Source organism: Schistocerca serialis, chromosome 1, assembly GCF_023864345.2.
Source record: "Schistocerca serialis cubense isolate TAMUIC-IGC-003099 chromosome 1, iqSchSeri2.2, whole genome shotgun sequence".
Classification (NCBI taxonomy): domain Eukaryota; kingdom Metazoa; phylum Arthropoda; class Insecta; order Orthoptera; family Acrididae; genus Schistocerca; species Schistocerca serialis.
Genome location: NC_064638.1, coordinates 965,393,453 through 965,408,687, shown reverse-complemented (window position 1 = coordinate 965,408,687; position 15,235 = coordinate 965,393,453). Strand labels below are relative to the sequence as shown.

At 46.3% G+C, this 15,235-nt stretch overlaps 1 protein-coding gene across 1 annotated transcript in view; it reads right to left on the bottom strand.

Moving 5' to 3' along the window:
• LOC126452917 (hemicentin-2-like) overlaps positions 1-15,235 on the bottom strand; it is a 716,817-nt gene that overhangs the window by 124,145 nt on the left and 577,437 nt on the right. The window contains exon 10 of the mRNA XM_050091124.1: positions 2,780-3,127. Coding sequence (XP_049947081.1) covers positions 2,780-3,127 — 348 coding nt within the window. The remainder of the gene's footprint in view (positions 1-2,779; positions 3,128-15,235) is intronic.

The following is a 15,235-nucleotide window of genomic DNA, read 5'->3' as shown; positions in this document are numbered from 1 at the left end:
TTGGTTTATCTGTAAACGGTTCAGAAAAGTACATATGTGTATTAAGAGTCTTTTGTTCAGAATCGCCACTAGTATCAACCCTCAAAGCATGTACCTTCCCTCCTGCCTCACCCTGTATACACAACATGTAAGCGGGAAACTCTTGTCACGGCATCCAAATGGTGGAAATACCCTCTCTGTAAGTGTTGTAAACACTTCCAGTGATATTTAGCAAGACAGTTCGAATGCTGACATCGGTGTAAACGTTCATGACAGCATCTCGTCTTATACCAACCATAACGTTTCGGATTACTAACCTAATCGCAAGTAACTGGGTTTAAATATTTAATAGAATCGCAGAAATATGTTTGGATACGCCTAATGGCAATACGTTCGTCGTTTCGATGGGAATGATAAAAAATGACATCTTTGTACTTGTACACTTACGTCTATGCTCTGTGAACAACTGCGGAAAGCATAGCAGAGGATCCTTCCCCTTGTACTATTTATTTGGGAGTCTTCTCACGCAATTCTCGTGTGAAACGGGGGAGGAATGACGACTTTAAGCACATCCGCGTGTGCTGTAATGATTCTGATCTGAATTTCTCAGTCACTACTTGAGCCAAACGTAGACGGTTATTCTATGCTCATAGATCGCTCAGTACCGTTTCTTGAAATTTGAAAGTGGCCATTTGAAGGGAGGTTGGCCTCTGTCAATCGAGTCTGCCTTCATGCCTTTCAGAATATCCGTGAATCTCTCCCACTGGTAAAAAGAAACCTGTTAACACTCGTGCTCTCCTTCTTTAAATATCCTGTGTCATTTCTATGAGGTATAGTTCTTATGCGTTAGTGCAGTTTTCTTGAATGGATCTCGCAAATGCTTTGTAATTAATCTCCTTTGTATATTAATTACATTTTCCCAATAACGTATCACTATGTCGAAGTCTGCACCATGCTTTAACTACTACTGAGCCTACGTGACCACTTCATTTCATATATTTATAAATTGTTTATATGAGGTAACTGCTGCTAATACGCAGTTGCTAATATCCACACACTCACATGTAATTACTGCTTATAGCATAGCAGCAAATTGTGAAGTGGATGACCTCCGAGATGACTGCGGCTATTCTACTACCTAAAAATGATAAGAATGTATCCTGAAGACGAAACCAAATGTCATTGTAACTTGAGACACGAACACAACATCGGCGGTTAAGTATATGATTAGAATTCCAGTTCCCTGTGACACAATAGTGACCGAACCCCATTAGTCTTATTGGTGATTTAGCGTTGTTACAGGCCTGGTGGGGTATACAACGAGTGTGAACTGCGTCAGATGTTGAATGACCAGTCTAAGAATGCGGAAATGCAGTTTACTCATGAGATGCAGCGTTACGAGGTCTTGACACTCTTTGGAAAGGACCTCTCTGTACGTCTTTATTTGATATATGGTTGATTCGTGAAGTAACAAAGCATGTGCCTCACCAGAATTTTGGAAGAATGGGGCGCCTTTCCGGATCACAGCCATCCAGATATGTGTGACATTCTCCTGTGGCAATAACCTGATGTTGGGCAGCATGGGAACGCGAGCGTAGACGTACTCGACGTCAAGATAGCGCTCGACCGCATTTGACCACCATAAGGGAGTATCGCTGTACTGTGCACCAACCACATTCTAGCACATTTGTACCTGCCACCCGAAAACAAGTAACGGACTCCGTAATACATTATGCGTCATCCTGGACCACTGGTCTGAGACTATCAGAAGCCAGACTGGGAATTACCGTCCTACGCGTAGACAGCCATTAACAACACAACACAAACACCTGCATCTGGATTTGTGTGCCCGGTGATGAGTCGTTGTTCTCCGCAACCCCAGATGACTATCGTCGGCTAATAGGACTTCGATCTGTTTAGAGGCCCATTCTCCCATTGTTTTGAAGAGGCACAGACGGTGTTATTTCTGCTATTATGGTGAGGGAAGCCATTGTGTGTGACTTCAGGTCACGTCTGGAAGTGACTGAGGAAACTTGACTGCGCGGGATTAGCCGAGCGGTCAGGGGTGCTGCAGTCATGGACTGTGCGGTTCAAGTCCTCCCTCGGGCATGGGTGTGTGTGTTTGTCCTTAGGATAATTTAGGTTAAGTAGCGTTAAGCTTATGGACTGACGACCTTAGCAGTTAAGTCCCATAAGATTTCACACACCTTTTTTTCTTTTTTTTCTTTTTTTTTTTTTTAGGAGTCTTGACGGTACAACGATATGCCATGAACATCCAGTTTCCTCACGTTTTACCTCTCGTACGCCAGTGTCGTGGTGCCTGTTTTCAACAGGACAATGCTCGTCCACACATAGCACGTGTCTTTTTCAAAAATATCTGCGTGCTTTTGAGGTATTAACGTGGCTAGCAAGATTCCCAGTCCATCCCCAATAGAATAGATTTGGGATCAGCTCGGACGTCAACTGTGTACTAGTCCAGTTATCCAGGATATCAGGGATTAGTTGCAGCGGTTATGGGACAGCTTGCCTTGGCAAAGGATATAACATGTTCGCGGCACTCTTCCCAACCCAATCAGAGCATACATCCACCAGACGGAAAATAACATTATACCGATAAGTGGATTCATATTTTCTAGTTCCTCGTTAATCTTCCTGGATATTGTAATCACTGGAGTAGGAATATATACGCTCAAACCGTGGAGTTTCATTTTGTTTCATTACATCCTTCGTCATGACTCTTTTTTTTCTCTATTTTCTGCCTGTACATTAACGTACAACGAACCCCAGACTGCAGACTAACCTGCAGGCACCACCTGGAAGACGCAGGGCTGCTGCTGGGCGCCCACTTCGTTGCGGCCCCAGCAGAGCAGCGTCCCGTAGTCGGCGTCGCTGAGGGGCGTGTGCGTTGCGACGCTGCGGCCCGGCTGCGTAGTGACGGCGGCGGGCGCTGTGGCGACCTGGGCGCTGCTGCCCGCTCCGGCGTCGGCGCCGCTGGCGGCCGTGGGAGCTCCGCTGCCGGCGCTGCTGTTGAAGGCCCAGCGGAAGAGCGTAGCCGGCGGCCGCGCGTCCACCTCGCACGGCACTGACACCGGCTCGCGCCGCGCCGCCCCCCACACCGTCTGCTGGCCCGCCGCGCACTCGGGTGCGTCTGCACAGCGCACAGTGGGCGGGCGCTCCGCTGCAGGTTTGGCTAGGTTTCGTTTCGGGAACAGGATGTACACTACTGGCCATTAAAATTGCTACACCAAGAAGAAATGCAGATGATAAACGAGAATACATTGGAGAAATATATTGTACTAGGACTGACATGTGATTACATTTTCACACCATTTGGGTGCATAGATCCTGAGGAAACAGTACCCAGGACAACCACCTCTGGCCGAAATAACGGCCTTGATACGCCTGGGCATTGAGTCAAACAGAGCTTGGATGGCGTGTACACCTACAGCTGCCCATGCAGCTTCAACACGATACCACAGTTCCTCAAGAGTAGTGACTGCCGTGTTGTGACGAGCCAGTTGCTCGGCCACCATTGACCAGACGTTTTCAATTGGTGAGAATCTGGAGAATGTGCTGGCCAGGACAGCAGTCGAACATTTTCCGTATCCAGAAGGGCCCGTACAGGACCTGCAACATGCGGTCGTGCATTATCCTGCTGAAATGTAGGGTTTCACGGGGATCGAATGAAGTGTAGAGCCCCGGGTCGTAACACATCTGAAGTGTAACGTCCACTGTTCAGAGTCTCGTCAATGCGAACAAGAGGTGACCGAGACATGTAACCAATGGCATCCCATACCATTACGCCGGGTGATACGCCAGTATGGCCATGACGAAAACACGCTTCCAATGGGCGTTCACCCCGATGTCACCAAACACGGTTGCGACCATCATGATGCTGTAAACAGAAGCTGGATTCATCCGAAAACATGACGTTTGGCCATTCATGCACCGAGGTTCGTCGTTGAGTACACCATCGCAGGCGCTCCTGTCTGTGATGCAGCGTTAAGGGTAACCGCAGTCATAGTCTCCGAGCTGATAGCCATGCTGCTGCAAACGTCGTCGAACTGTTCTTGCTGATGGTTGTTGTCTTGCAAACGTCCCCATCTGTTGACTCAGGGATCGAGACGTGGCTGCACGATCCGTTACAGCCATGCCGATGAGATGCCTGTCATCTCGACTGCTAGTGATACGAGGCCTTTGGGATCTAGCACGGCGTTCCGTACTACCTTCCTGAACCCACCGATTCCATATTCTGCTAACGACTTGGATCTCGACCAAAGCGATCAGCAATGTGGCGATACGATAAACGGCAATCGCGACAGGCTACAATCCGACCTTTATCAAAGTCTCCTCCTTACACGAGGCATCACAACAACGTTTCACCAGACAACGCCGATCAACTGGTGTTTCTGTATGAGAAGTCGGTTGGTCATCTTCGTGGTGTAGCAGTTTTAATGGCCAGTAGTGTACCTCATCAAGAGCTTTTCACCTTTGGAAGCAGCATTCTAACGTCAGCGATATCCAGCCTAAAACCTTCAGTATGGTATTAAGCCATTCATTCGGTTATTATCCTGAGAAAGCTCATCTTCATATATTGATAAACGTGGAAGAAAGGCATCACTGAAGTGCAGAACTAAGGAAAAATTTAGGAAAGTTACAGAATATGTCAAACTTATCATCAGCCAGAACATGATTCCTTCGTCATCAGAGCATTCTGTGGGGAAGTGTAAGTTCTGAATTGCACTTTCAGTCCAACAGATAGTTTAAAGTCCAGATTAAACTACAGTACGTAATCAATATCTCAGAGTGAGACACTCATGTTGAGACCATAAAAAAGACAAACATGAAAGTATGAGAGAACAAATAGTTCGAAAATTAAGAACTATGAGGATAGAAACGAACTACAGAATACTTTTTGGTGACTGAAAGGGACACTCGTCAAGGCTAAATATAGACCCTTTAAATTTGAAGAACTAGATTTCTCCACCAGACTGTGTGTAACATTTCTGTTCACACTACCGGTTTCCGGCATTCCAAACTTTTACGTGTGTCTTTAGTGACGTATGTCTGCCCCGATAGCTGAGTTGTTAGCGCGGCGGTCCATCACGGCAAGGGGACCGGGTTCTATTCCCAGCTGGGTCGGAGACTTTCTACGCTCAGGGACTGGGTGTTGTGTTGTTCTCATAATCATTTCATCACATCAGTTTAAGACAACGGGGAATCACCACTGGGATCACTTCCCTAGACGCTCATGCGGTGGACCTCTCTGACGAGACCTGCCGTAAAGCAGAACACAAAGTTTTTTTTAGTAACATATGTGCCTACATCGTTGTCGTTAATTTAAAAATTGCGTGCCTTGTATACAGCCGTCAAACGTCCTCTTTTTGTAATATTTCCTATTTCTTATTTCCATATCGCAAAATGAGGACGTTTGACAACTGTGCTTTGCGCAATTTTTAAATTAGCCACATTATGTTACTAGAAACACATTTGAAAATGGCAATGCTCGAAACGGGTAGTGTAAAAAATAAAAATAAAAAAAATAAATGAATATGCACGGTATGGTAGATGAAGGTGGTTTTTCAAATACATTGAGGCTGTGGAGCCTACAAAAAAGAAAATATTTGATCATTCATGGTTTGTGGAGGCCTTGCCTCCACCCAAATATTTTTCGTAGTAGTCCTAAAGGTTGGTCCAGACATTAGCCATTCACTCGATTCATGAAGTTACAAATTTTCACCTGTCACACCACTACTCTGGACTCTGTTTTCATATATAATAAACGACTCTTTCTAACACTGTAATGCAAGGCAGTGTACTTTGATCGTGGAAAATGGGTTAGCAGAAGAAGTAGCTGCTACTGGTCGGTTGACCAAAAAGAGTTACATGACCATGATGAGCTTGACAAATGAGGAAAGTAAAATCTTCTATCAGAGCCAGCAGGATTTAAATAACTTTTCCTTCGACTGTTACGAGCAGCTCAGTTTCCTTTATCGAGCACTAGCAGCAGTGTTCCTGGAGAACAGGTAGTTTTGATAAATTGTATGCATACAACGAGTGAGCAGAGTAGCATCATTAGTATGGTATCAATCGGAACATATTGGTGGACATGGAAATAGCCAAGGATCGTCGGAATCCAATTTCACTGTCGTGATTTCCTTGCTGGTTGTGGAATGGATGAGATGATGGTAATAAATAACTTGCCCATATCATTTTATTGTTCTTGAGCCCGGCGGTGTTGCTGGCGTCGCCTTTCGGATTCCTGGCGCCAGTAGCTCGATCTGTCCTGTGATGTCCCTTCGGTTTGAGGCCACTAAGGTCTTTGATCGAGGTTGTTGATGGGGACGGGGCGTGTTGTGGGGTGGCGAATTGGCGAGTGGTACCGGACAAGGAGGACGGTGTGAGAGGTCCATCTTAAAAATCTCATTTTGTCGCTTTTGTTCGTTGCATCTGCTCGGGGCGGATGTCGTAAGACATTCGTTTAAGTTCGTTGTTTATCGATTAACTCAGTTTTTTTTATTACCGAGGGCAGCTAATCCTCTGACCGAAAACGCTGAGATATTGTGCCGGCTCCACCCGGCGAGTGAGGCGAGCGCTTGTGCAAGCGTCTTGGGCACGGAGTGCGGTGGGTGTTTGCTGGGCGTATTTGTGGGTAGATTTGAATCCGTGGCTGAATCTGAGAGCCGTCTTCGCGCGTAGCCTGGCCAGCCAGTTAATAATGGCTGGTGACAGTGGTCACATCGTTGCTCTGCAGCTTTTGCCCTGTGGATGCCGCATGATTTGTTGAATTGTCGGTTTGGTCGGAGGATATTAAAATAGCGTAAGGAGTCGTTGATGCCAAGACATATACCCGCTTATTCAATGGATACCGTTCATTTATGTTGCGGTGATTGGTTTGGTGTCTCACCACAAATCTGCTATTATATGTTTTAGCTCAGTGTCGTCACCATAGTTGGTGGTAGTTTTCCGTACACACGCTCCGGTCGGCGAAATTGTGAGTGGCATGCAGTTCTCATTTTGTTGCATCGTTGCTGCTCCTACAAGCTTCTTGGCCTTGCTGTTTTGGCGAGTGCTCACTATCGGTTGGAGAAATCGTCTTATAGTGAAGAGAGGTGCTATTTTATGTGCACTGATGTAGAAGAATTATGTGGAAGCAGCTGGGTAGGAGACACTACAAAATAACTACGGACTTCTTGTGGTGGGGCTTCTTCACCGTCAACAGACGCGGAACGAGGTCAATGTTGCCTGTGTATGACGCCACGCCCTAGTACACAGTGCACGCCACATCAGTTGTTTCGGAGTTGTCGCATTATATTGCTGTTATTCTGTGCCTGGCTTGAGGCTAATGGAAAGCTGTGAGTCGTTCATTCTCTCTCTCTCTCTCTCTCTCTCTCTCTCTCTCTCTCTCTCTGTGTGTGTGTGTGTGTGTGTGTGTGTGTGTGTGTGTGTGTGTGTGTGTGTGAGCGTGTGTGTTCATTGCTATAAGTGTCCTATAGTGACGTTTTACAATCCTATGGCGGAACGTGATTACTGATTTTACGTATGTGTGCTGGTTGTGGAAGATTGTACATGGTACTCTTGTTTAGAATTGTTTTTTTTTTTTTCGACTGCACGGTGGAAAAAGCGGAGGGTTGCGCCATTAGCAACAGTAGCTGTGAAAGAATTACACGCCGTTTGTATTCCCTTGAAATATACCAATATACCAGGAATTGTTTGCCACATTCAGTGTGAGCAAAGAACTGATGATTTCTAATTTGATAAAGAGCAATTGGCGTGGTCTTTTGATACTATTTGCCAGTAAATTAATTTAAAAGTACGTCTGTAAGAAATTTTCTTGGGCCAATAAAGCTGATGTGAATGCACCACGCTCCCTTATGATAGTGGACTGATCAGTTATCTAATATAAGTGGTGTCTACGGAGAATTAGCACTGTTAAGCGGTTCAAAAGGGTCTGAGCACTATGGGACTTAACATCTATGGTCATCAGTCCCATAGAACTTAGAACTACTTAATCCTAACTAACGTAAGGACATCACACAACACCCAGTCATCACGAGGCAGAGAAAATCCCCGACCCCGCCGGGAATCGAACCTGGGAACCCGTGCGCGGGAAACGAGAACGCTACCGCGCGACCACGAGCTGAGGACCACTGTTAAGCGAGTTTATTTCAGAGCGTATCTAAAGGGCGTGATAAGCTATTTAAGCTCTACGGCACGAAAAATGACTAGTTTGATCTGATGATTTGACGTATAGAGAGCATAGAGCGTAATGGTGTTCCGTTAAAGTGGCGAATTGGGCACTAGTAGCTATGTTTTGCGTTGTCCTGTGTTGATTGGTGACCAGAGATTCATTAGCTGTTAGATGTGGTGTAAATTGTTATTGTGGGGTGGTTCTCGTCGACGAGACTGAACTGGTTAAAATTGGAATTCATTTGTCGTTGAATGTTTGAAGGTGAAAACCTGTGGAAAAAAAGCCAAATTTTGATATTTTTTTCCGGTGGAGAAATGTAGCTGGTAAGTTCTGTGTCCTTTGTACCCCGCTCCCCCCCTCTTCCTCCTTCCAGAGACCGTAGAAGGCTAAAAGCAAAGTAGATACTCAACAAATACATGGCGCTCTTGTATGAAGTTCTAGCAAACTGATGATCATTGATACGGTGGTATGGAATTCATCAGCAACTTAGGATGTTAAGTGAAATGGCTTGGGGTAGTAGAGGCGTAGTTATATTACAGCAGTGATACCATTTATTAACAACGCTACTATCGAACAGTCACTGAAATATAATGTAAGATTTGTCCAAATCAATTATTTTAAAAGTGCACTGTAACTATAAGTAACGTAATAATGATTCTAAATCTATAATAATAATAATAATAATAACTAAAAAAATAACACAAAAAACTACTCTGTGACAAGAGTAGCATTACCAGTGTACGCTGACAATAGAGCTAAATCGCTCTTCAACGTATCTTATAAAATGTCACAATTAATAATGAGTTCTGGCTCAGTCTTACTAGAAACCCTCTTTTCGAGAATAATCAACAAGTTAATACTAAAATCCTAACCTAAGCGGCGTACATAAAATCATAAATAATATTTAATTAGACAGAATAAATACACTATGTGATCAAAAGTATCCGGACACCGCCAAAAGCACACGTTTTTCACGTTAGGTGCATTGTGCTGTCACCTGCTGCCAGGTACTCCATAACAGTGACTTCCATAGTCATTAGACATCGTGAGACAGCAGAATGGGGAGCTCTGCGGAACTCACGGACTTCGAACGTAGTCAGGTGATTGTGTATCAATTGTGTCACACGTATGTACGAGAGATTTCCACACTTTAAACACCCCTACGTCCACTGTTTCCGATGTGATACTGAAGTGGAAACGTGAAGGAACACGTACAGCACAAAAGCGCACAGGTAAACTTCGTCTGTTGACTGACAGAGACTGCCGACAGTTGAAGAGGGTCGTGACGTGTAATAGGCAGACATCTATCCAGACCATCACACAGGAATTCCAAACTGCATCAGGATCCACTGCAAGTACAATGACAGTTAGGCGGGAGGTGAGAAAACTTGGATTTCATGTTCGAGCGGCTGCTCATAAGCCACACACCACGCCGGTAAGTGCCAAACGACGCCTCGCTTGGTGTAAGGAGCGTAAACATTAGACGACTGAACAGTGGAAAATTGTGCGGAGTGATGAATTACGGTACATGATAAGGCGATCCGATGGCAGTGAGCCGGCCGGGTGGCCGAGCGGTTCTAGGCGCTACAGTCTGGAACCGCGCGACCGCTACGGTCGCAGGTTCGAATCCTGCCTCGGGCATGGATGTGTGTGATGTCCTTAGGTTAGTTAGGTTTAAGTAGTTCTAAGTTCTAGGGGACTGATGACCTTAGAAGTTAAGTCCCACAGTGCTCAGAGCCATTTGAACCATTTTTTTGATGGCAGTGTGTATGTCGAATTCCCGGTGAACGTCTTCTGCCAGCGTTTGCAGTGCCAAGAGTAAAATTCGGAGGCGGTGATGTTATGGTGTGGTCGTGTTTTTCATGGAAGGGGCTTGCACCCCTTGTTGTTTTGCGTGGCACTATCACAACACAGGTCTACAATAATATTAAGTGCTTCTCACTGTTATAGAGCAATTCCGTGATGGCGATTGCATCTTTCAACACGATCGAGCACCTGATCGTTATGCACGGCCTGTGGTGGAGTGGTTACACGGTGGTAATATCCCTGTAACGAACAGGCCTGCACAGAGCCCGGACCTGAATCCTACAGAACGCCTTTGGGATGTTTTGGAACAACTTCGTGCCCGCAGTGCCGGTGCCACTGTGAACTACTCTGACGCTCCACGAGCACTCAGTTGAAGTGGAAAGACACCACTAGCTTCGGCGCAACAGTTAAGTGGGGCGGGACTTTAACTGTGTTGCATAATCACTGCACATCAACGTAATCATTACAGAATTCGTTGTCAAAGTAGTTTATAGCTCCAACTGTCTGGCAATTTAGCATACCTGATTTTTATCATATACTGAGACTGATTTGCAGTCAGAATGGAGCGATGGTAGTAGAATCTCCAAACACAGTATAGGAGAAGCAAATTCCTTCGAGCTGGTAAACATTTCAGAAGTGCAATCCTGGCAAGGAAGTTAGAGACGGAGAAGAATCATACGTTTGCATTGGAGGCATGTTTTTCTCCACACATGTAACGAAATACGAGGACATGCTGAAAAGTAATGTCTCCTTTTTTTTATTCAGTATCAGTTTACGTATTACACGTCACGCGTATCAGTTGCTCGACTTTCCCGCTTCACTGACGCAAACTGCAATCCTTTGCCGCTTGAGGGCTCAGAATGGTAGCGTGTGACATGGCGGTGTGCAACGTAACTGTATCAGTATGTGAGAAACAGAGTGCGGTAATCGAGTTTATAACCGCAGAATACTTGCTTCCAATAGAAATTCATATCAGAATTAAAGCTGTGTACGTGATGACAATAACGACATCAATAATGAGCGACGTTGGATTTTTCGTGGTAGTAATGAAGGAAATGGTGGTGCTAACCTCAACGTGTGAGACAGAACTCAAAGTGCATGACAGCGTACGGCAATCGACGAGATTTTTTGTATTCTGGTTGAGGATCAGAGGAAAACTTCGTGTAAAGTAGACAAAGTGTGGCACATCACGATACATGTACAGCCTTCCATTGCAGAACTGCAGTACAAAAAACTGTGTGCACGGTGCTGCCTCTAATAGTCACATCTGACATAAATCAGGGGAGATTAGACATCTGTCAACAGTTTCTCTTACTATTTGAGCGTAAGGGTGATGGTGTTCTTGACAACATTGTGACAGGTGACGAAAACTGGGTTCATCCAGAAAACAACAGAGCAATTGTCCAAATGGCTCTGAGCACTATGGGACTTAACATCTGAGGTCATCAGTCCCCTAGAACTTAGAACTACTTAAACCTAACTAACCTAAGGACATCACACACATCCATGCCCGAGGCAGGATTCGAACCTGCGACCGTAGCGGTCACGCGTTTCCAGACTGAAGCGCCTAGATCCGCTAGGCCACACCGGCTCGCACAACAGAGAGTTCCGCCACAAAGATCACCGACGTCAAAATAGCTCAAGACCATGCCGTCGGCAGCAAAGTCATGGTCACAGTGAATTTTAGAATTTATGTCTAAAAACAACACCGTAATTTCCGCAAGGTACGGCTAAGCCCTCCGGAAACCGATAGCATGAATTCGAAGTGTTCGTCAACACATGGAGTATCCTCTTCTCCAAAATGACAATTTCAGACCACACACGGGTTCTGCTACGTCTGCAACAATCCGCAGCCTTAGGTTCACTATCATCGATCGTCCCCCATACAGTCTCGAGTTGGAACCTTGAGATTCTCATCTCTTTCCAAATCTCAAAGAACACCTTCGGGGACTGCACTTTGACTGTCATGATGCGGTGCAAGCGGAGATAAGGTCGTGGCTCCGTCAGCAAATTCAAGCTTTATACAGTGACGGTATCAGCAAATTGGCCTCTCGGTGGGAGAGATGTCGTTGCCACGTTGACTATGTTGAGGAATAAATATACTCGCAACAAGAGTAAACATGTAGAATGTTAACAAAGTTAATTTTATTTAAAAAACTGTAAGCGTTTTCACACAAAAAATTCGGAAGCATAACTTTTCAGCAGTCCGTCGTAGATAAGAGTTAGTGGTAACTCAGAGGCATTGCTAATCCCGTATCTAGCGTGCCAGTCGCTGCAATCAATGACATGGTGACACCAGCTCCCATCGCCGCGTGCCTGCTTCCGTGCCGTCCACTTCTACGACTCTGCAGCCAAGTCTGAGAAACTGACCACCTTCAGGAAGCTTCCATGCTAGCTAGAGGGTTCATCGATGCAGAGGAAGGAGGCAGAGGCGGATCTTTCACATGGTCACCGACAGACAGCTGTATTTAAACCCTCAAAGGGCCAGCCGATTGTTACTGTAACTGCTAAGCAATGTTGTGATGCCAAAACTGTGTCGGACACAGCCATGGAGTCGACGCCGCCCGCTGTGGACGAGCGGTTCTAGGCTGAAGCGCCTAGAACCACGCTGCTGCTACGGTCGCAGATTCGAATCCTGCCTCGGGCATGGATGTGAGTGATGTCCTTAGGTTAGTTAGGTTTAAGTAGTTCTAAGTCTAGGAGACTGATGACCTCAGATGTTAAGTCCCATAGTGCTTAGAGCCATTTGAACCACGGAGTTGACGATGCCCCAATGACGCAGCTGCCACCACACTCGCCATGCTCCAAACAGCTGGCTGCCGCCTGACTACCAAGGCATTTGGCAGCGAACACTCCGCTGTCGTCTCCACAAGATCATTCACCATCTGCCAACCGCTGCCGAGGCGCGCAGGGATGGCCACCCACCTCAGTACTGCTGAGATCTACCAGGCAATGGTCCAGAGGTTGATTCTGCCGCAAAGTGGCAATACGTCGCCGGCTGTCTCTGGCCGGCAGCAAAGTCGTGTCGAGAGGTCTGGTCGTATCTGCCGAGTCGGCATTTACGGGGCCCACCTCCCAAATGTGTGGGTACACCGCACGTCGTACGGTAGGGATATTGCTGGGACATGACAAAGGCAGGCCACGCCCGGGACGAGAGCGTTCACGAATAATTGTTCAGTTTTAACATATTAATAAAAAACTGTTAGTTACTTAAGGTTTCGCTGAAGCGACCACAAAGTCCTCCAATCTTCCTCATATACTGCAGTGCAGTGAGAGACACTCCTTTGACGATTTTCAGCAGTGTCAGCTAAGAATTAACTCTCAATTTACGATTATGGTTCCGCGTCAGCTATAGAATATTTCAGAACGCCTGAAAATTTGAACCGGACCGAGACTCGAATCTTGATTTCCTGAGTGTGAAAACATCAGCACAAATGGAGAATTGAGTCGATTCTGGAGGCGTGCTCGGGTAGTCAAAGTGGTCAAAGTGGCCGCTTGCGACATGCCGAAAATCCAGGTTCGAGTCCTGTTTTGAAATATTCCATAGATGCAGCGGAACCATAATCGTGGTATTCGAGTTCATTTATAATTGATTATAACTATTCATCGTGAACTCAGTGTCTCATATAGTACCACAGTAAGTCATCCCATAGCAAGGCAATGACGAGAGAAAACAATGTCTTGCCCTGTGTCGGAACCACGGTCATATAATGCGAGCACAAAAGAGTGAAGACCATAGGGACAGATGGAGGTCTTAGCCCCTCATGGAGGCCAGCTCGGATAGCCGAAACGATTAACACGACAACTTAGACAAGTGGGATATCCGGGTTTGAGTCCCAGCCTGTCAAAAATTGCCTTTTTTTCTCAAATACCATAGCCATAACCATAATCGCAGTTTTTGAGTTTATTCCCTCACATTCATCCGAACGCAGGACGCTCCAGGTGGGGGCTGCGCATCTCTTGACAAAAACCAAGTCGTTTTCCACCACCCAGTAGCGGTCGTAGTGCCCTCGCCAGCTGTATAATCGTGTCAGAGATGGGATAACTTTGAGACTGACTGATCGACAAAGAAGAAGCAATAATTTCATTCTGGTGACAAAAGCAGACTGAGACTGCAACAGTATATGCAAGAACAGCTCAGATTTTCGATTTTCCACGTGATATCTTTCTATCCTTATGTCCTTTATTTCCCGCCATCCTGTTTTTCCCCAGTTCGGGCTTAGACTCAGTTACTGTACTTGGTAAAGACCCCTGGAATCAATCATTAGCACGTCTGGTATCTACAGACATCAAAAAATGTTTTGCATTACTCCGATTCCCAGAACTTCTGAAGACAGACGTGGACTGTGGATATTGTATCACAGGCACAGTCCCTTCGACTGTTCAGAGATGTCACTAAACCCGCCCAAAAATCTAAACAACTATGCATGAGCAGCGCCTATTAGACGGAGGGGACCCAACAGCCGATCAGTTCCAATCATTTCACCAGGAAGGAGGTACACGGCTCGTGTTATATGTAGTTTAACCATGCCTAGACGGTCAATACCGCGGTTTCCGCATGGTTACTATGTGCCAGGGAGGGCTCTCAACAAGGGAAATGTCCAGGCGTCTCGGAGTGAACCAAAGCGATATTGGTGGGACATGGAGGAGATACAGAGAGACAGCAACTGCCTCGCTCAGGCCGCCCAAGGGCTACTACTGAAATGGATGACCGCTACCTACGGATTACGGCTCGGAGGAACACTGACAGCAATGCCACCGTGTTGAATAATGCTTTTCATGCAGCCACAGGACGTCGTGTTACGACGCAAACTGTGCGCAATAGGCTGCATGATGCGCAACTTCACCTACGACGTCCATGGCAAGGTCCATCTTTGCAGCGGCGATACCATGCAGTACAGATCGTCCCAACAACAAGCCTAATCGACCGCTCAGGATTGGCACCACGTTCTCTTCACCGATGAGTGTCGCATATGTCTTCAACCAGACAATCGCCAGAGACGTGTTTGGACGCAACCCGGTTAGGCTGAACGCCTTAGGCACACTGTCCAGCGAGTGCAGCAAGGTGGAGGTTCTCTGCTTTTTTGGGGTGGCGTTATGTGGGAACGACGTAGGTCACCGTCTCGGCTGTTCGATATGTGAGTGCCACCATGTCGGCAGCATATTGGCGAGGCATTCGACTTCATGGACGACAAGGCGGTACGTGGGATCCACGTAAGGCACCGCATCGGCTGTACGATATGAGTGCCATCCTCCGAC